Source organism: Colletotrichum jinshuiense, chromosome 6 (genome assembly GCF_051148585.1).
Source record: "Colletotrichum jinshuiense chromosome 6, complete sequence".
Classification (NCBI taxonomy): Eukaryota; Fungi; Ascomycota; class Sordariomycetes; order Glomerellales; family Glomerellaceae; genus Colletotrichum; species Colletotrichum jinshuiense.
Window position 1 is genome coordinate 538403 of NC_139313.1, and position 20901 is coordinate 559303.

Sequence of the window (20901 nt, forward strand, 5' to 3'; positions counted from 1 at the left end):
TTTGACAGTGGCTGTGCGATCACATTTCCCTTCGACTGCAGCAGTTAATGGCTAGATGGCTGCCTACAGAGTATGATTCGTAATGGATTGGGGTCTGACAGTGGCTGGATTAAGCTTAAACCCGGTTGGTGATGATCCATGTTGTGTGTTGGTCGATGTGGATGCTGTTGGGGGCTTATGCAGCAGTAGTAAGTCAATTTTTGGCCTCCAAACTTGCAATCTACCAACTGCGAAACTATTTTTATCTGATGCCGTGTCTGTGAATGAATAACAACCCTGGCGGCAATGTAGGAAACAAGTTCACCGCTAGGCACAAGGACTCTTTGCACTCTTGAAGGCTCTTTAGATGTTCCCTTTGATGTCCCTTCGAGAAAAGATTGGCGAGGTCTCTTCCCTTGCATGAAGACACGCGTCCCGAACACTCTGTTTGTCTAGTCAATGGCTCTTCAAGGCATCGCCACCCAGTAGAGCGGGAGCAACTGGGCACTTTGGCCCGTCAAACAAACCCCATGTCTATTTGCGCAAAGCTAGCAAGCCTCCCCTGTCGTGAAATCACGATCCTTTTCCACTTTACCAACCAACCAACTCGCAGCGCTGCAGCCCACCTCGAGGTCGCTCCAACCCAAGAACCAAAGGGTCAAAAGCCCATTTCGCTTGTTGAAGCTCTCATATAAGAACCCATCATAGCCCCTCCCGCCTTGCAGCTTCAGATGCCCCGTTCCCGGCACCGAGCCTGGCCTGCTCTTCTTTGGCAAACAACCCCAAGATCGCACATCGAACACACCCCTCTGCCTCCCTCTATCACACCCGCATCATCGTGTCGACCTAGTCACCATGTCAAACAACGAACAGCAGGGATCTGGCGCCGCCACAGGCGCGGCGCAGGGCGGCAGCTTCAAAGACCGCAACTGTCCCAACATGCGCGGCTGCTGGTCCTTCTCGTGGGAGGCTTACAGTCTCAAAACCGCCGACAAGACGGTACTGTTGCGCCGCATCTGCATGTACATCATCCTCGGAATCCGTACTGCTCTCTCCGTCATCGGTGTTGTTCGCGACATCATCCACGCCCAGGTCGCTAGCTTCATTCTCGGCATCATTCTTGGCGTCATTGGTTTCTTCTTTATTGCCTGGTGTCTTGCCGTCATTGGCCAAGCTGAGGGCCGCCGCAAGGTCCTTGGGATCATGGTTGTAAGTTATTTTATGAATGAGAGGGAATTCAGAGAATCTCCCGTCGCGAACTGTGCTGTTGTGGGAGCTGCCGTTGACATATTTCTCCCCACTAATTTAGGGTCGCTGGCATTTCGATATCTTCCTCCTCGTCACAGCCTTCATCCACGCCGCGCTCCTTGTTGGGAGCTTCTTTGGGATGGGCAGCGCTGGCGGCCATGCTACTTGGCTCATCATGTGGCTGCTCATCTTCCTCGTCGCCTGGATCGGAACCTGGCCCGCTGAACAGGAGAGCTACGCCTAAAAATTCATTAGAGCAGCTTTCCTGCGACATCTTCAATCAATATGTTTTGCTTGTGGCGACGGATATCGCAATCGGTGGCCATTAGAAACAATTTGGATCGCTGGGAGTACGGTGCGACCTGAATGAAATGGAGATATCTTCAACGAACGATGCGAAAACTTGAAATTCACGATACCCTTTGTAGTTGAGAAAGGCAGCCGGGTTGAGAGACCGCGGTTCTGTTGTTAAATGAATTATATGAACCGAATGTTCCGGTTGAGCGTCATGAGGTGATCTCTAGAAACGAGAGATACCCGTGCGGTGATACCCGTGTGGTGTTTCCTGCGCTGCATATATGAAGTATGAACCTTTTCCGTATTGAAAATTCATATATAAAGAAACAAACAATCTGTGTTGTTTGCGAGTAAGAATACTTTCAAGTGATGCAATGAAGCCGCCACTGCAATGCCGATGTTCTGAGTCTGAGGTTTTCGGATGCCGGCATGAGGTCCGAACAATGATTTTTGGTGTTTTTGTAGTCAGCATTACGCTGGCTGGTCGATCAAGCGCTCGTTAAAGGCTTCCGGGATTGAGCCAGCGGCTTGCGCCAATCGTGCATTGCTTGTTCGATGCCACTAGTGCGGCTTCGGAGCGGGATCCATCGATTGTCGGCGATGAAGGGGGTCTCTCCACACGCGGGTCCCGATTCCCGGGCTTATCAAGTTGAACCGCCCTTGTTCTGCCTTGAAGACAGCCGGCTTAAAAAAGATCACTGGCCTGAAGGGCAACCCGAACGCCAGAAGCATCAACCATCATATCTCTAATTATATCATCAAATTGCGTGTGAAGCAATCGGCATCAAATCAAACGTCCTGTGCAGACTGCCTTCTTCGGAACGCAAGCTAGGGGCAGTCTTGTTCTGACATCACTTCATGGTACCGATATTTGTTCCGCGTTGGCCCATGATGGGGCTCGCGGCTCAGGGTCGGGAGATGGGATAGGGGTATAAGTTCTTCTAAATTCGCATCTCGGGAATATTCGCATGCAATCGTACAAAATGAAGGACAAGTAGGACAGCACCGATCGACCCTTACAAACCCCCCAAAAAGAAATTGATTCGCGGGCTACCAAAACAGCTGGAGCCTACCGCTTGTAGCCCAGGCGCTCCAAGAGTGACTCTCCTGAGGGAGCACCGCCTTGTCCCTTCCTCAGACCGGCGTCAACACCCTTGACGTAGTCGAGAACGCGGAGGTGTTCCTTCTTCAGCTCCTCGAAGTCGTGGGAGAGCTGCTCGTGCCAGGGGTACAGAACGAAGACCTGAAACCCAAGGGCGGAGGAGGCGACGAGGAAGTTGGTGAGGGAGATGGCGCGCGTGATGAGGACCATTGTGGTGGTTGTTTATTTTGCGATTCTTATTTAATTTTCTTTTACGTTTATTTTCGGTGCCTTCGGGGTCTGGAGTCACGCTGCCGTGGTCAGCGTCAACGACATGGCGGGGTATATTGGCGTAAATGAGGTCGGTCGGGGTGTGTGTGCAACTCACTTTTAAATGTAAATATAGTAGGCCGCGTCTATAAGCCGTCGATCTGTCGCAAAGGAAATGAAAAGAATGTTTGAGAGGAGATTTACCTGACGAAAACGGGATAAAAAAAAGTTGTAGGAGAGAGAAAGTTCGAGCAAGACGGCGAAGAAAAGCGCAGAAATCATAGATGGAGAGGGAGCCGGGGATGATACCTGAAAGACCCTTTTGGGAATCTCCCTAGGCGATTACTTACCTCACCGACCGCGGCCCGGCCGCAAGGTGGGACCCCCGAAGGCACGCTCGGAACTGGATGGTTAGTACCAACGAGGCAGAAGGATCATAATACAGCCATACGCTTACGCGGGGGGTGTCACATTAAGGGTGTGATTTGTAGCCATTTCCTCGGTACCAACCCTCTATACGTCGGGCAGCACCAGTGCAGGAGATGGCGCCAGCAGCAGTAGAACCAACTGTCACGTTCCCAAGTGCTCGGCAACCACGCCAAGCAGCCGGAAAGGTATGTCAAGTGATGGAGGGAAGCCCCGAGAAAGGAGGGATGATTCAAGGTGGATGGGGTCGAGTGGCCTGACTTTTATGGAGCCCGTGTTTGCCGTGAGAACTGCCTAATAAAAACTAGAGAACTTCCCGGGGTGGAGCCGGGAGCCCGAGGATGGAAGCCAACGGACCACTCCGACTGGCTACGGGCGACGCATTTCTTCCTCCAACTCTAGTGACCTCGTGAGCAACCCCCGGTCTTGGGATCACCTTGGCTTTCTGTTTGGGCCTTTTCGGTGGATGATGGGGGAGGAAGCTGCGCGTACAGGGGTCGAATGACGCATGTGAAAGCCTCCCCTGGCGCAAATGGTCCAACAGCAATGAAAGTTTGCCAACAGAGGCCACCCGCGATCAATCTCACTACAAATAGGTGAAAATTTCTTGTATTTTAGATTGGGTCGCATGCTTTTGACTTTGATAGACCATGTTCCCTGTCCCGGTCTTCATCCACAGCCTACAGACCGACAAATGAAGCATCACCTCACGTTGATCTCGTTTGAGCTCCTATCGTCCTGTCGGGATGGTTCTACGTCAGACCGGAGAAGTTGCCCGCGGGTATTGAAGTAGCCAGTCGCCGTCCTTGCTGTGGAAAGCTCCAGCGATTTGGTTCATCAACAACAAGCCTTGAATGCAGATATCTGTGCTTGGTGCAGCAAAACATCCATGTCTTGCCAATCCACAACTTCTCCTTCTGACGCAGAGAGTCTTTAAATAGTTTGGCACGATCGTGCTCGGATCCCATCCGCAGATAGTTGAATAGCGGCGGTGTCGCCCCGCCTACCGCACGCCCCGGTCGACATCGGTAGCGGTAGCTGAAGCGGGTCAGGTCGATTCGGGCTGCCACGTGTTGATGGGGCACGACTGCTCCGAAAGTTGCCGATGATGGGGACCCCCTGGCCGACAACGTTCTTTTACTTCAAACGCTTGTTACACAGAATTACTTCTTTCGCGGCGTTGCGACTTGCCGATTAACAATGTCTTGTGCCGTCCCTCAAACTGTCTGGTGCTAAGCAGGGCTGCCTCGGTACATGTCTTATTCTTGGCCCAAGGTAATTTGCTGACGGCGCATCGGGGCGGATTCCCGAACGCAAGTGTCCTGGGCCAAGGCGCATCTTGGACCAAAGGGTGTTCGGACCTAGGATCCTACCCCAGATTGATGTTGGTCCGAATCGGTATATGAAGAGCCATATATAACTATAAGTAGATATGCAGCGACAAAAGAAAAGTCGTCTGGTAGTTTTGAACCACCTATATTTTGGCGCATACCAGCCAAACCGTACAGTTATCCTACCAACTTTGTCTTCACAGCTCAACAAGCGTAGTAGAAAGTTATTCTTGTCGGTTCCACAGCCTCATTCGTTACCACCCCATATATCATACATGAACCCAAGATTCCAGCGGGCATTACCTGTGTCATTATTTTGTTTTATGTGGGAGTATGACTGTCTATGAACTTACCACTACAGCGCAGAATGTATTTGTAGTGCAAATGAAACTGCGCTCTGCGTGACTTTGGATTGCAGGAAAAGGCTCAAGTGCAATTTCAAATGGATCTAAATATTTTGCCAAAGATGCTTTTCGTTGTCGAGAGAAAAGGCCTGCGCTTTGGTTCCGATGAGATGTACTCCTCCTGAATAATGGTACTAGAATATCGCAAGTGTTCCAACGTGACCCAAATAATACTCGACGGCAGATAAAGACAGTATAGATAGACCATACAGGCCAGTATGAAGCATTTGCACCTTCAGTGTCACTAACCCAAATCTGCACACAATTATTGTATAATAATAATGCATAGCATAGAATCGAGAGCTACTAAAAATTTGCTATGTTTAAGTAGCCTTATAAAGCCGTAATATATTAGGGCATAGTACATGCGAGTTTAGGAGTAGATTTGGGTCCATAGGACCCAGGGCGTCGTTATCACAACAAAGATGCGGCATGCATCTAATGCATCCAGTTATGCGCTTCATTTCGATCACACATTTTCTTCGTGAATGCATTGTTTGGAGTGGGGGGCGCTTGTCGGGTTCGTTGCGCCATCGCCGGATGGAATCACGCGAAATGCATGATAGAGCATCCACCGCCAAGGTAGTTGAATTGAAGATAACGATATATAATCAAGCTCGTGCCCTGTTTGAAGATTGAATTTATGTATCCAGTCGATTTTAAGATAGGAGAGTCAACAAAAGCAATTGCGGTAGTCAAAGGTAGCAGTAATGCTCGATTTGTTCGTTTTCTCATGAACTCGGCTATTTAAATATAACCACGCGGGGCGGCTTTCAAGCTACCACAGTGACTTCAAAAACGTCATATTATGCCTACTACAGTGACAGAGATAAGCGCCTTGGTGGGACTATCATCAATTCACCCATGCTCAGCACATCGGGCCTCCTCCGCCAAGCACGTCATATGCAGGTAGCGTGAGCAATTCATCAGTGGAATATATAGGTTACTTGGCCTCACGAGGAACAAACGAAAGTATTCCGCAACAAATCTCACTACCTTGAAATCGTCAGGCTATTGGTTGATTGAATTCATTCGGATACACAATGGCTCCTCGATACTCAAGCGTTGCCGTAATTGGCGCAGGACCATCTGGAATTTCAGCTGTCAAAGCCCTCAGTGAGGAAAAGACATTTGACAGAATACAACTATTCGACAGGAGAGAGCATATCGGCGGCACATGGTACGTCGTCGCAATTGGAGGCACGAAACACTACTAATCAAACTTTGCAGGTTATACGATGAAAAGCCGGAACCGTTTTCGGTATTCTCAAGCCAGCCTGTTCGAGAAATACCAGCAAAGCTTCCACAGTCACTGCCGGCAGCTTCTGAGAATGTCACAGCCAGAACAGGTCTCTATGCTTCATTGGACAGCAATGTTGGCTCCCAAGTCATGGCGTTTACTTACAAGCCTTTCCCGTCTGTCAACTCGGCCACATCTATCAACCGTTTCGGAAAGAGCAATCCCACACACCCTTACGCGCAGGTCGCAAACTATCTCGAGGAAATTGCCGAGCCATTTTCACACCTCATTACTCTTCACACTCATGTTGAGCGTGTAGAAAAGGTGGGGCAAAAATGGCAACTCACGCTCAGAAGAACTCAGCATTATCTCAAAAATGAGAAGAGAGACTATTGGTGGCAGGACACGTTCGACGCTGTAGTCGTCGCTACTGGTCACTATGGAGTGCCATTTGTTCCATACATAGCGGGCCTCAAGGAAACGGCTGCTGCTTTGCCACAAAGATTCGAACATTCCAAAGCTTACAGATCTCCTGACGACTATGTCAACAAGGTAAGTTTTCCGCCACTCCAGGCTTATGAACAATACTGAGATTTGTCACTAGAAAGTTGTAGTCGTTGGTGGCAACGTTTCTGCGTCGGATACTGTTTCTGAAATCCACAACCTTGTTGCAGGCCCTCTCTACGTCTCGCAACGGGGCTACAACGAGATTCTAAAGGATGCATGGCAACTGCCGAATGTCGTTCTGAAGCCGCAGATCACAGGAGTTTCTGTTGGCCAAGACAATCTTATTAAGCTCAAATTCTCGGACGGTACCGAGGTTGATGGTATTGAGAAGGTTCACTTCGGCACTGGCTATCGCTTGTCTTACCCCTTTTTGAAGCCGGACCCTGTGACGCCCAGCGGTCGTCTTTCAGGATTTTATCAACACGTCTTCAACATCGCGGACCCATCTCTTGCAGTTGTCGGTCAAGTCAAAGGAGCTCTCTCCTTCCGGGTTTACGAGTACCAAGCCGTCGCGGTGGCACGCTATTTTGCAAACAGAGATAGTGGTCTACCTTCTCCAAGAGAGCAGGATGAGTGGGAGGTAAAGCGGCTCCAGTACAAGGGCCCTACTTCTCAATTTCATGAGATTAAGCCAGACTTTGCAGAATATTTTGGATTCCTGCGGGATGTGGCTGGACCTCCTGCACCAGATACAGAGGCTTATGAGTTGCCGGCGTGGCAAGATGAGTGGGCGGCGCTAGGGTTTGGGGTCTTGGCATTGAAACAGAAGTGGTGGAAGGAATTGAAAGAAAAGGAAGAAAAGAAGAGGCTGGTCCAAGCCAAGTTGTAGAGATAAGTTCCAGAACCAAAAGATGACGGGAAACTATGGGGTGTTGCCCGACGCTCTAAGCGATCACCGAGAAAGAGATGTCGATGTTGCCTCATTTCTGAACTTATGAGACAAGCCACCCAGTCGAGTAGTTGCAACTTGACTTGATTTATCCGTCTGTAAGCGCGATCGTTGAGGAAGCTGCTTAAATCTTGTGCGGGATTCAATGTCAATTCTGCATGTCGGTTGCATCGAATTATGGACACTCGCCCTGTTACGGTTAATTTTCCGACGAAAAGCAATCGATGATCAGCGCTCCACTCGCTATTGAGTGGACCGCTGGCAGAAACTACCGAATGAGCTGCACAACCTCCTTCCAGAGGTGGATTCAGCGTAGCACTCTAGCGTATTCGTCATTCAGGAACAAAATGAGTCGTTAACCCATGTAAGAAAATTTGGAGGTTGTCAATGGGGATGAGAGCGGCTCAACGACTACGATAATCGCGATGGGTGCCGAAGGGGTTGGTATATAATCGAATGGAGCCCCTTGGTGGTTGCGGATGAGAGTGCTGCCTTTCTGCTCTCCAACCAAAGTTTATCGACAATGGCAGACTCAACCAGATCTGCGTCCCCGGACGCTCAGGACGCAGCCTCTGGCCCGCCGGTGAAGCGTGTCTGGTACCACTCAACCCTCTTCAATGCGTTCGTGATCGGAGGAGTTGGTAGGTTTCCGCTGTACAATAGGTTCGATATTATTCCTATAATTCTAACGCAATGCAGGCTTTATGGCCCCAGGTCTATGGAACGCGATGAACGCCCTCGGTGCAGGTGGTGCCCAGGAACCTTTTCTTGTTAACGCCGCCAATGCCCTTGTGTTCGGACTTATGGGCTTCCTGTGTCTCTTCGGTGGACCGATTGCAAACCGGATCGGACTGTCGAGAACGCTTCTGCTGGGTGCCGTTGGCTATCCCCTTTACTCTGCTGGTTTGTACACGAACAATCGCTACGGCAACGTGTGGCTCGTACTCGTAGGAGCCGCCGCCTGCGGTATCTCTGCGGGTCTGTTCTGGGCATCTGAAGGTGCCGTCGCCTTGGGCTACCCCGAGCCATCGAAAAGAGGAAAGTACATGAACATTTGGCTCTGGTTTAGAACCGGCGGTCCTCTTGTTGGTGGAGCGATTGTATTGGCACTCAACAACGATGCTGCCGCAAAGACGAAGGGCAAGGTTGGCTATCAGACATACTTGGTGTTCATTGCGCTGCAATGCCTTAGCGTCCCTCTCGCACTCGCCCTTTCACCCCCCGAGAAGGTTCAACGATCCGACGGCAGCAAAGTCATCATCAAAGCCGAGAAGTCATTTGCTGCAGAGTTCAAGGCGCTGATCCGCGTCTCGAAGCGGAAAGATGTTTTGCTGCTGCTCCCCATCTTCTGGGCTGCGTACTTCAACCAATACAGCGGCAACTTCCAATCTTACTACTTTGGAGTTCGTGCTCGCGCATTGATTGGCTTCGTCAGCAACTTCGGTACACTTCTCTCTTCACAGATCATCAGCACGCTGCTTGACTACAAGAAGTTCAGTGTTAAGAAGCGCATCAACATCGGCTTCTACTACGTTATTACGTGGCATGTCATCGCGTGGGTATATGGATGGGTCATCCAGGAGAAGTACACTCGCAATCCTCCGGCGTACGATTGGGAGGACAAGGGCTTCACTGAAGGCTTCTTTGTGCTTTTGCTCTGGGACTTTGCGCGCCAGTCATTGCAAAACTGGCTGTACTACCTGCTGGCTACCAAGACGGACAACATTTCTGAACTCACGCGTTTCTCTGGTATCTTGAGAGGACAGGAGAGCTTTTCCCAGGCTATCGCGTTCGGGCTGAACACCCAAAAATGGCGCGGTGGAAGAGTACCATTGATCATCAATACAGTCCTTCTAGGTAAGTTAAGGATGTGGCAATAATTCTCAGAGCTAGCGCTAACCAATGCAGTTGTTTCTATCTACCCAACATGGCTTGTTGTCAGAGATCACGTCCCAATCGAAACCGACAAGCTTGCTACCGTGGAGGAGCAATCACAGACAGGCGAAATAGCAGAGACAAGATTGTCTGCCGAAGAGAGGAAAGAGTTCACCATTGGACAGGTTGGAATTGGAAGAGATGCGAAGATCTAAGTGTCCTCTTCCGAGCTTGGTCTGTGATCCAAGGAGAAAACAATTATGAGAAGAACGTCGATACGAAACAACCTTTTGGCTTCTGAGCCATTGCATGATTCTTTGATTTGATTATTGAACAGTGAAACATGGGCAGATCAAGCGGGGAACTCCAATGTGAATTCTAGACAGCTTCTTCCATGAACAAGGGTGTGTGACTCCTTACCTTCGCCATCTCTACGCCTGAGATTCCTGTGGAGGAGGCGATGAATTGCAAGATATATCATGTGCAATGCGCCTTGTTTCATGTTGGTAATTTCTTATAAATGAGTCGGTGATCTCTACGTACTGCTAAAGATACACCAAGTACGATTTTCAGAATATGTCTACGTTCGCAGCTCCCAAAACTTCAACAAAAGCTCTTCGATGCAATTAATTCCAAGGATATCGGGGCGTTAAATCTCACCACCTCCCCCAGTCCGATCTCTACGTACGAGCATAGGCCATCAGACTGGGCTCCGCGATAATCTTAGGAAGATACGCCAGCAAGCGAATAGCAGCGGAAACAATTGCTCCGGCAGTAGCAATGCCATCCACGAGAGATAGACCGGGTGCAATGAAGTCCTTGCAGACATCATTCAGATTGATATTGCTAATCTGAGCCGGCCCCTGGTTCCTTTGAAGAACATCCTTGATCAACGCTGCCGTCAGCGGGTTGAAGAGTGTAGTCGCATGGCCATATACGCTGCCGGCAGGAAGACCGGGGCAGACAGACTGAACCTCAACATTCGTTACGCCGACGCGGCGGGCATCGGTCAGGTAGGCAGAGGCAGTAGTGCCTTGCTGAGGCTGGACGACCTCATCGAGGAGGGCACTGTAGAAGGTTGTTGTAGGGACGTAGGCATCAGCTCCTCCGCGATCGCGGAGGGTCTTGATGAAGAGGGAGGTGTACTGCTGTTGGATGACAGATGGATCGCAGGGCAGGTTGAGAGCGCCAACACCAGGAGAGAGGCAGAGAACATTTGCAAGGACGGTGCCGTGGAAATCAGGCGAGACGGGAAAGAAGTTGGACACGACACTGCGGGTGGAGGGCCAAAAGGTGAAGGCCCATTGAGTATCAAGCCCCCCCTGAGACCAGGATATTATGCTGGAATTCTTGTTGCTAATGCCATTGATGTAGTTGATGGCGTAGGCAACGTACTCGGAGTTGACCTGGGCGTCGTTAAGAAGGGCGCCAGGAATGTTGAGCCAAACAGGATCAGCGTAGGGAACATTCGACAGGAGCTTCAAAAGGTTGGGGCTGAATGTCTCTCCTCCATAGACACCGGTTCCTGGAATGAAGATAACAGGGGGCTTCTGGCCGTATGTGAAGGTCTGAGGGATAAAGATGGCTTGGCGGAGCTGCTGTTCGGAGAGTGTGTAAGGGGCGTCAGCGGCATCTTTTTTGGGCCAAATTGGCCTTGAAGGATTCGACGGGTTGACGTTATTTGTCGAGTCAATCGAGTTGATGGGGGCAATGAGCTTATTGGCATTGTTGACAAGGTCTAAGCTACCAAGGAGACCAGTGCCAAGGAGCCCCTGGAAGCTGGATAGGAGACCCGTCGGGACGATACCCTGACCGATCTGTTTTTGAATATTGCCGTAAAAGCCTTCAGGTCCGGCCTGGCTATTCCAAATCGAACCCAACTTCGATTGGAGGTCGGCAGCGTTGAGAACGCTAGCAGTAGCCGAAGGCTTCGTCCCGAGAATCCCAGTCAGGGGCTGGACATATCCAGTAGGCAGAGCCACAAGGTTGGTCACGGCACCGACAGTTTCGAGGAGACCGATAGGAGCAGCATCAGCGGACTGCAGTAAAAGCCCAGCCAGCACAATCTGCCGGGATGGTGAACGCATTGCGCTTTAACGAAAGGGAGATTTAGGCCAGGGTATCTGAAGAAAAAAAAGAAAATAGGGGGGGGGGGAGATTAAGATCTTCAGGAAAAAACACGAGCCCCTATGATAGGTCTTGACTTGAGGAGGCAGGAAATCCGCCATATATAGACCTTAAATTTAAAAGTAAACTTGGAATCGAGGTCTTTATATTTTAGTATTCGAAGACGTAGCGGCGCTCGTGTCCGGATCTTTCGGTCATTAAGAATCTAGGGTGAGATTATCCTTGGCTGCCACGAGCTTCTTGCTAAATTAAGAATAGCGTTGTGAACGACCTATTCCCAGAAAGCGTAACGATCATCGGGCAAAAATGCACTATTCAACAACCTCTCAGACATAGATTCAACCAAGACTAATGTATTCTTGGTTCTGTGGTATGTCGTATTGACAATTGAGTTCAGCAGCGCCGCTTGTGTTACGGCAATAGGAATCGTTGATTATCTAGCGCGGGAGCTAAGAATCTCTTGTCCTGGCTGTTCCAGGCGCCGCCCTCGGATGGCTGCTTCTTAGTCTTCTGATCGCTGGCCGTTGAGCCCCTTTGCTTCATCATTTGACCAACCTGTGTCGCTAATCACCTAGACTACAGCGGTAGTTCGTGGGGTGAAGCCTTAGCTTCGTTGGTGCGCCACAACCGAGCGCCAAGGAGGACATGGCTGCCCATCTGCTCGATCCCCACCGAGATGATGAATCAAGATTCATCGAGTTCTAAGAATTACCGAGGTATGACGAGCCGACGTAAACCATTATTTTGATACTACTGCATATTTTGTACTATATTCCGATTTTCTGCATACTTCTTCCGCTGGGTGTTTGGGCAAAAGATTTAATGGTCTGACGTTCTCTCCTTAATCATAGCTCCACCAACCCATATGACGACGTCCTGGTAACTCAGTCTATGTGGTCGCTAATCAGCACACAGACATAGGTAAACATTGTTACACAGTTATTTTAGCATCCGACTCGGACGACAAACAGTGACCTCTGCCCAAGCTCCTGGCAGACTTCATCTCGAGAAACAACTTCAAAACCAACATCATCTTCGGCGTTCTCCATCAGCTCCTGGCCAAGTCATTCTCATGTTTCCTAGACATATGTCCCCTTATTCAATTGGACAGGCTGATGATAGGTCGAACTCTCGGGATCAACGCCTCAATGACCTGGCTATTTATGATTTTACAAAGTCAATAACTAGTTCGCAGCCCAGACCATTTGATACCAATTTCAAACGCACTTATCCCGAGATATATTCGGCAAAGAATATTTCCATGTTAAAGATTTAAGATTATTATCGATTTAAACGGTAAAACAACCTTCTCTTCTCTCCGAAATTCATCAGCAAAGGAGACTTGAATCACGCCTTGCTGGACATATGGGGGTGGTGGGGTAAATCCAACGTCTATTTCACATTTATTGGGATATATCTGCAGAAGCAATGTTCGTTCTCTTCCCACCAGATCCCTTGTTCTAGCGAAAGATGAGATAAAAATACCAATGCTCCTTTACTGAACGGTATTCCGCGAATGCGGGTGATGGCTTGGAATTATATCTAGATTGTATATGACTCTTACTATAACCCACCCTCCCATTCCATCGACATCACGATAGCCTCAGGCGGCCGTCTGTGTAGGCAAACAAGAGCAGGCTGAGCTAACACGTGAAATTATGTTCTCGCCACATGCTGAAGCAGCATACGTGGGCACAACCCCAACGTCAGCAGTGACACTGGCTGTGAATTTACCACAGAATTCCTGGCTTTCCCCAAGACGACCATCAACATTGCTTGCCCGCAGGGCCCGGAGACAGTTGTCAGCGTTACAGCTATGAGGTCGGCAAGGTTCTCGGCGGGTCATTTTTGCAAGGAACGCCCCGCGCTCAATGGTGTTGATGAAGATGAAGCCCGATTCGAACATGGCATACGATGACCATGTGCCGCTGAATTGGACCTCGCCGCCGCCAGGTGAACTGTCATCCTCTGGGTAGATGTCGAGGTAAGCGACTTCACAGACCCCGTTCCCGGACGGGTCTTCCGGGATAGAAGAAACATCGTACACCCGGAAGCCGGTTCCGTAAGCTGACTGATAGACGAGGCCGTCTTTAATATAGAGGTTGTGATCGACGCCCTTGACTGTAGACTTGTAGATGCCCGTCTGCTTCGGGCTTTCGAGCGATCGGATATCCCAGATGTAGGAAACAGGGTATCCATCTTGAGCCGGGCCGTTACCCAAGACCTCGTCGACCTCGTCGTTCATAACGAGCCATTCCTGCCATTTAGTGTCAAGCAGCCATCCCTGGTGGGTAAAAGATGCGCCATCGTAGGAAGTAATGGAGATGATTGACGAGTTGGCCTTGTCAGTTACGTCGTAACTGGAAGATAAGATTAGCAATGTGTATCGGAACTTTACACATGGCTACTAACATGGTCAACGTATCCTCGTTGTATGCATAACAAATGTCGCGGCCGAGGTACTTCTTATCTGGTCCACGGTAAATCACACATTGGGCCTGTAGGGTGTCAGCCACATCGCCAAGGTTGGGAGGACGAGTTAGTTTTAACTCACGTCGTGTACATAGCCATCATCAGGATTACAACCAGTTTTTACGGGCTTTGAAGGATCCTTCAAGTCAAAGAAAATCAGGCCACCAAAGCATTCGGCATCTACGGGACGTGAACCAACGGCGACACCATATTCGGCCTCTTCATTGATGACAACGTTATGGCTGGCGCCCTCAGGAAGATCCATGAAGTGGCCGGCCAAGTCCTTGTCGTTACTGAACGTGACAGGAGCGTCGATGGGGTCTATGGCGAGAAGCTACATTACGCATCATCAGCGCAAGTTCGAAAGACCATCGACGCTTCAAAAGTACAGAGATACGTACCTTGTTCATGTCAAAGATTTGAACTCCATGATCGGCCAGCTCGCTTCCAATCAACATGTAATGCTTGAAACTTCGGATCTCTTTCCAGAAAGCGTCTAAGTTCAGAGCCGACGGCGCGGGCCTTGGTCAAGAAGATCAGTTACATGACCGGGTCTGAGAGGCCTTTTCTTTGGCGATACTTACAAGAAGCCGAGGTGGAGCAACCTGCCCTCGGGCAAGATCTCGAGAAAAGCTGTGCCCTCGTACATGCCGCTCGCGACGAATTCGCGTTTGGATTCGGGATCGGTCCAACCCCAGGAACTACTGCCGATTCTATACGACCATCCGGTGGGCGATCCCAGCGTGGCGTGGTTTATGAAGTCGTAAAGATCGATGTTCTTGCAACGGAAGGTATGCAGAGGGTCGCCTGGGATGGCTTCGGCCTTGCCGTCGACGCACTTGGTGTAGTTAAGCCTGGGGTACAGAGCGCCGTCCATCAGACCGGCCTCGGCCTCGGCTAACCATAAGGCCTTTTTAGTTGCCATGCTGTTCATCATCATGGCACCATTTTGAGATACGTCTACGTTGCTTGGTTACAATCATCGCCAAATGCTGTGGCTGGCATTGTGTTGTTTCTTACCAACTGCTCTGGCAAGGTTTCTGGGCTTTTCCTTGGCCAAGGTGAAAGATGCTGCGCTTACGGCTGCGCCGACAAGTCTTGAAAACTTCATGTTGTATTGATGTCAAGTTCACGGAGATCCAATTCAAAGAGGGCCGTTTGAAAGAGTTTGCCTGGAGAATGAGAGCGTTGGTTATGGTTTAGGTGGCAATTAAGACAAAGAAAGAGAACTATGTGTTGCGAGTTCTGGATCCTATATATATTCTATCCGACTGGGAGGTTGGCATGACCAAGCCTGCACACTTTCTCTGCGTTATAAAGTTGCACAAGACGAGGGAGGCGACTGCGCCATTTACTTCGTAAGATGCAAGCCATGCCTCTTTGTTGACTCAAATTACAAGGTTCATGTGACTGTGTTATGCTTATCGCAAGCCTGAACTGGAAGGTAGATGAGGATTTCAATACTTGGCATCAAAAGTGCCAGTCATTACGTGGTGAGCCCAGCGTGATCCGGGGTTTTTTGGGGACGTTGTCTGGGGTGCCTCGTGGCATAGTCGCGTTGTGAACATGTATTGATCCTCCATGTATGCAAGCCTCTCTTGGCAACCAATGCTATCTCCGAGGTCGAAGCACATTGACAGGAATGTGTTGGCTACTAGCACCAAACCCCACCCAGACTCCCGCTTGTTCTGCTGTGCCGCACCCGAACCGAAGCCAGCCAGGGGCCGCACCCGAGGGAGTCTCACAAAAGTGATAGAGAAACCAAGCCGATTCGTGGATTCAGAAACACTACTGCGTGTGAAATGCTGACGCGGGCGGAGATAATTAAGTACCCATTATATGCTTGCTGCCTGACGAAGCAAAAGAGACCCGGCCGTGATTCTGACATGAAAGATGCCAACCCGCGACCATAATGGTGGCTTCAGAAGTGCTCTACCACAGCTATTCTTGAGATCAAACTACTGCATTTTGATAACAGAAGAACTTTGAGACATTCATAAGCCTCTAGATTGGGTAATTCTGGGGATTTTCAAGAAGATTGCCCGGTCACCAAGTCATACACGAGCATGATGAACTAGCAAAATCATCACCAAGCAGGTACGTTAGAGAAGATTAAGAGCTTTATGTACGCTTTTATTGTTATATGGTACTTACCATGCAATTATACGACCTAATTCTACGATTCAACTGTATGGTAGAACCAGCAACAAGAGAAAAGAGACTCTGACGCAACCACGGATAGGTTGAGCACACGCACTAGTTGCAGCCAGCAACAATGATGCCGCACGGAATCATACTTTCCGCATGCCACGGCTGCGCTGCCGCTCGTAGATCTCCGGTTGTAATTTTTTGTCTCGTCGGATATTTAACTCCCTCTCGTTCTCTTGTCAACAAGTCGAGCAGGTTTACGAAACATCAACACACAATCATCCGCCGTCAACCAAGAATAAGACGACCGAAAGAATACAAAGGCAAAACTACCCTCTCAGATACCAAGCCCTCTCAGACACTAAGCCACACCACAAGCAATCGTCCAAAATGCATATCGGCAACCTCATCTCAATGGCTCTCCTCCTGGCCCTCCCGCTCGCCCAAGCACAAGGCCAAGCCGCAATGCGTTGCCACTGCCCCATGGCGGAGAGGAAGCCCGGCATCAACTCCCCCATCGTCTCCGTCATGCGTCCCTGCCCCTGCATCGATGCTCTGGCGATTGAGAACGACGCCGCTGCCGAGGGCATCACCATCAAGAAGCTTCCGAAGACGGATGCCGCCATAATCAAGAGGAGCTCTCAAGGGCCCAAGGAGCAACCCTTTTACCCTTGGAACAGCGCTTGGCCGGTGCCGCGCAACCAAGTTTAAGACGCAGCTTGAGCTCGTATTTCTTTGGACCGGCGCAGAATTGGGGTAAACCGACTGCGGTCAGTGTAGAAGACATGTCATTAGATCATGGTCGTTGTACTGTATGTTGGTCAACGGATGGCAAAGACAATGCCCGTTGCTAGTTGTGAAGGAGGTTATATATTCTGAGATGTGAAAGTTTCACGCTCAGCTCACCGTCAAGTTTACGATAGCTTAATAACTTGCAACCTTAAATTCCTCTCCGTTCCATCATAGATTGACTGAGGGTCATCGACCTGCATGACATAATGTGAACTCAAAGAGGTGGCATCGATCTCTTCAGCTTCAACGTCCCGTTTTAGCGGCGGAGAAACTCGGCCGGCGATGTCAAGTACAGCATTGAATATTGCCACAGCGCTTCAAATAGGATTTCTCTCTTTCCATATAAACCAACTCCGTGTATTTGTCCTGGAATCATTAAGTAATGGAAAGTGACAGAGTTCGCAAACCATCCAGGGCTCCCAGGAAGTCAAAGTCCTGCAACCCTTTGCCTAGACATACCGGACTGGCCAGACGCACGCGAGCCTTCTCTTTGCTATTGGCGGCAAACGCTGAAGAGCATGCTGGACGGTCCGGGCGTTTTTGATGATGTCTTGGACAGATTGTACTTGCAAGGTAGTTTCTGAGTGGGGGTTCTTCTTTAAGTACGGGTTGCCAAGGTAATATCGTTTGTGCGGCAGTTGTGTGACAATGTGACTGGGAGACAACGAAAAGGTGTGGGCTTTTGTTTGTCGGAAACGGTTGTCCTATGCAAACCTCGGCTTCATCAAACACAAGGAAATGGGGGCGGACAGGCATTTCGCATGAATTTGACGACCCTGAACACAAGGCCTCCGGAGCGCAATTATCCCCCTCTAAGCATCGATCTCACCAGGCATCGTCATCTCATAGACTCTACCTAAATTTGGTCAAGCACATCTTGGACAAGGTCACAAACAGAAGCAAGAGAAAAAATTTGGTTAAACAATCTCGGATCATCACTAGTCTCAATTTCATCATCAGGGCCGAGGACCAACCAAGGCCGCCCTCTCTGTGTCCCTCTACCAACACCATTCGCCATCGTGGAAATACACTTCCAATTTTACCAGCGTCGCCTATCCCTCAAAGTCGACATACCTTTTCATGTTTCTTTTAATCAGTTCCCTTGACCGAGCACTCCCTGAATAAGAAGCTGCGTTGCTTCAACCATGTCTGGCAAGGCCAGCACGAGAACCTATAATACAAGACCGCGTGGAACCTCCACATAGCAAGAAGGGAAAATTTTCAGTATCCACTATTGCAAGTGACCAGAAGGCATCCCGTAAACGACAGAGGGGTATCGAAACTGAAGACCAACGTCCAACCATAATAGCATAGCAAACGAACAGGCTTGGTTCACACGCAGAATGGTCACAAAGATTCAAAAAAGCGACAAGCAAACTAAAGCTAGGAAATCTCTGTTGGGGCGAGTCCCGTGTGGAGTAGACAAATAGAAGGGGCAACCAAGTCGAGAGAACCATCCGAAAGCCGACGCCCAAGACAAGCCAAGATGTCCAGAGATAACTAAGGCCGCAACGCATGCAATCGTCGTTCTCGTGACGTCTCACAATCGTGTCCGCTATCCGTATGCCTAAGATCAAACAAGTCCAAAGAAATATGTGTCATTCGCCCAGGTATCCATCGTGCAGCGTAAAGGGCCCAAGGCGGCGGCGGCAAACGAAAACGACGAGAGAAGTTCCGAGAAATTGTAAAACAATAAGACTGTCATGAGAGAAAAAGACTCGGGTTTTCTCAAGTGCTCAACTTGAGCGCAAGAGCAGAGAGGCCGTCGAAGTGGCCCGTCAAACCATCACTCTACTGTAGTAGGTGTTATTAACTACGTCAAAAGACGTAAAGGTTCATGGGAACTTACCTGAGGAGGGGCACCAGGAGGGCCCTGGGGTCCCGGGGGTCCGTGAGGGCCAGGGGCACCGAAGTGAGCAGGTCCGTACCCGCCGGGGCCCGGGGGAGCGGCGGCGAAGTAGTGAGGCGGGGGAGGGGCAGGACGGTAGGGAGTACCGACGCCAGAGTTGTTCTGGCTGCGGCCCCAGCTGAGACGAACACGAGAGTTTCCGATCGGGTATCCCTGCATCTGGTTGATGGCCATCTCGGCAGCGTGGCGGTGGACGAATTGGACGAAGCCACAGCCCTTGCCAGGCGGGATCTTGACGTAGGTGATCTCACCGAAGCCCTGGAAGAAGCTGCGGAGCTCGTCCTCAGTGACGTAGCCGGACAAACCACCGACAAAGACGGTAGTGTTGTTGGGGTCGGTGAACTGGTTCATCTGCTGGCCAGGAGGATTGTAGGGGGCTCCGTAAGCACCACCGTACTGGGCAGGAGAGGGAACTCCGTAGAATCCCTGCTGGTGAGGAGGCAGTCCAGGGGCCATCATCTGGTTGCCGCCGTGGTGCTGCTGGTAAGGACCGTGGTTGCTGCGTTTACGTTAGTCATTTAGAACAAATGCAAAATGGGCACAAGTACCAACTTACCGGTTCTTGGGGGTGGCGGTGGAGATCCGCATGGGGCGGTTGCCGCAGTAGACTCCCTGCATCTCCACGAGGGCCCGCTGCTGATCCTGCTCATCCGTGAAACGGACGAATCCGTAGCCACGCGACTGTCCCGACATGGCATCGGTCATGATCTTAGCAGACTTGCAAGAGGGGAATCGCGCCTGGAAGAGAGACACGAGAACGTATTCATTGACCTCGGGGCCGAGGTCGCCAACGAAGATCGAGTACTCGGGGCCACGATCGTCACGTCGGTCGTTGATGCCACCGCCAGAAGCCCAGTTGAGCTTGAAAGCGCGGTTGGAGTTGGGGACGGGGGAGCCGTTCAAGGTGAGGGCCTTGCTAGCAGCCTCAGAGGAGGCGAACTCGACAAAGCAGTAACCGGCATTGCTGTTGATGAATAAGTAAAGTCCACATCAAACTCGAGTCGGGAATGCCTCGAACATACCCAGAAGTCTTGTCGCGGATAACCTTGACGTTAACAGGCTCTCCAGTGGCGGTCAAGAAGACACCCTTGATGAAGTTCTCATCCATCCAGGGCTCGAGCTCGCCCATCCTATGTCTGTCAGACAACGACCACGAATGTCTTGGAACTACAACTTACCACAGGGTGTTCTTATTCGCGTCCTGCGGGATAGAGGCTTGTCCGCCGCCGGGAATCTCTCCAGAACCGTTGTTACCGGGGAAGGGCATGCCGCCAGAGACGGGGGTGCCGAAACCGTCGCCGTTGGTGTTGGCGGGAGGAGCGCCGTTACCCTGGGCAGGGTTGTAAGGGTTGATGCCGTCCATTTTCGTTAAAATTGAAACTGTCCAGGTTAGCCAGGTGCCGCGTTTAGGTCGCCAGATACAACAGGATCGTTCAACGGATGTTTTCAAGGCTGATTCCTGGTCCGGGGCTGAACAAACGTACCGTTTGAAGCTGGTGCAAGTCAAAATTGAAGTTGTCTGAGAATTGAACAGAACGTTTGTCCAAACGCAAAACCGAGACTCCGAAAAGCACTTGGGGTAAAAAGTTGATTCTCTCTGACGCCTGCACGCCCCGTCGAAAAACGAAAGATCGGAGTGTCTCCGGGTATTCGTGCACAAAAATGCTACAGCCGCCGATTTAAGAACAAGGCCCAAGCGATGCTTCAAAATTCGACTTTTGGTCTCCGAGACTTGCGCCAGATACCGGAAAAGCAACAGATGCCGTAGGCAAAGCTAAAGTTTCACCGTTCCGAGAAAGGGCCAAAGGAAGGATCCGAAATGATTCGACCTAAGAACATGGTTAACATCGCAGAACCATATGCCTTGTCCACCGAAATGTCTCAGATCAATCGCAGTCGCAGTCAC

General features: G+C 50.3%; 8 protein-coding genes across 8 annotated transcripts; 4 read left to right on the plus strand and 4 right to left on the minus strand.

Moving 5' to 3' along the window:
- Nucleotides 1-834: 834 nt before the first annotated feature.
- EsH8_VI_000131 (uncharacterized protein) lies at nucleotides 835-1452 on the plus strand (the record flags this gene model as incomplete). The annotated part of the gene is made up of 1 exon (XM_083271384.1): nucleotides 835-1452. The coding sequence occupies one exon, from the start codon at nucleotides 835-837 to the stop codon at nucleotides 1450-1452; it is 618 nt and encodes a 205-aa protein (XP_083126558.1).
- Nucleotides 1453-2593: 1141 nt separating this feature from the next.
- Nucleotides 2594-2836, minus strand: EsH8_VI_000132 (uncharacterized protein; the record flags this gene model as incomplete). Its single annotated transcript, XM_083271385.1, has 1 exon — nucleotides 2594-2836. The coding sequence occupies one exon, from the start codon at nucleotides 2834-2836 to the stop codon at nucleotides 2594-2596; it is 243 nt and encodes an 80-aa protein (XP_083126559.1).
- Nucleotides 2837-6079: 3243 nt separating this feature from the next.
- EsH8_VI_000133 (uncharacterized protein) lies at nucleotides 6080-7612 on the plus strand (the record flags this gene model as incomplete). The annotated part of the gene is made up of 3 exons (XM_083271386.1): nucleotides 6080-6216; nucleotides 6267-6828; nucleotides 6881-7612. 3 exons carry the CDS (start codon nucleotides 6080-6082, stop codon nucleotides 7610-7612), a joined length of 1431 nt encoding a protein of 476 aa, XP_083126560.1.
- Nucleotides 7613-8195: 583 nt separating this feature from the next.
- EsH8_VI_000134 (uncharacterized protein) lies at nucleotides 8196-9762 on the plus strand (the record flags this gene model as incomplete). Its single annotated transcript, XM_083271387.1, has 3 exons — nucleotides 8196-8313; nucleotides 8372-9529; nucleotides 9683-9762. 3 exons carry the CDS (start codon nucleotides 8196-8198, stop codon nucleotides 9760-9762), a joined length of 1356 nt encoding a protein of 451 aa, XP_083126561.1.
- A 465-nt stretch (nucleotides 9763-10227) lies between these two features.
- On the minus strand, nucleotides 10228-11634 carry EsH8_VI_000135 (uncharacterized protein; the record flags this gene model as incomplete). Its single annotated transcript, XM_083271388.1, has 1 exon — nucleotides 10228-11634. The coding sequence occupies one exon, from the start codon at nucleotides 11632-11634 to the stop codon at nucleotides 10228-10230; it is 1407 nt and encodes a 468-aa protein (XP_083126562.1).
- Nucleotides 11635-13277: 1643 nt separating this feature from the next.
- EsH8_VI_000136 (uncharacterized protein) lies at nucleotides 13278-15257 on the minus strand (the record flags this gene model as incomplete). Its single annotated transcript, XM_083271389.1, has 6 exons — nucleotides 13278-14034; nucleotides 14087-14172; nucleotides 14229-14480; nucleotides 14548-14668; nucleotides 14731-15106; nucleotides 15167-15257. 6 exons carry the CDS (start codon nucleotides 15255-15257, stop codon nucleotides 13278-13280), a joined length of 1683 nt encoding a protein of 560 aa, XP_083126563.1.
- A 1427-nt stretch (nucleotides 15258-16684) lies between these two features.
- On the plus strand, nucleotides 16685-17005 carry EsH8_VI_000137 (uncharacterized protein; the record flags this gene model as incomplete). Its single annotated transcript, XM_083271390.1, has 1 exon — nucleotides 16685-17005. The coding sequence occupies one exon, from the start codon at nucleotides 16685-16687 to the stop codon at nucleotides 17003-17005; it is 321 nt and encodes a 106-aa protein (XP_083126564.1).
- A 1872-nt stretch (nucleotides 17006-18877) lies between these two features.
- On the minus strand, nucleotides 18878-20358 carry EsH8_VI_000138 (RNA-binding protein; the record flags this gene model as incomplete). The annotated part of the gene is made up of 5 exons (XM_083271391.1): nucleotides 18878-18880; nucleotides 18936-19494; nucleotides 19552-19959; nucleotides 20018-20125; nucleotides 20174-20358. 5 exons carry the CDS (start codon nucleotides 20356-20358, stop codon nucleotides 18878-18880), a joined length of 1263 nt encoding a protein of 420 aa, XP_083126565.1.
- Between the last annotated feature and the right edge of the window lie 543 nt (nucleotides 20359-20901).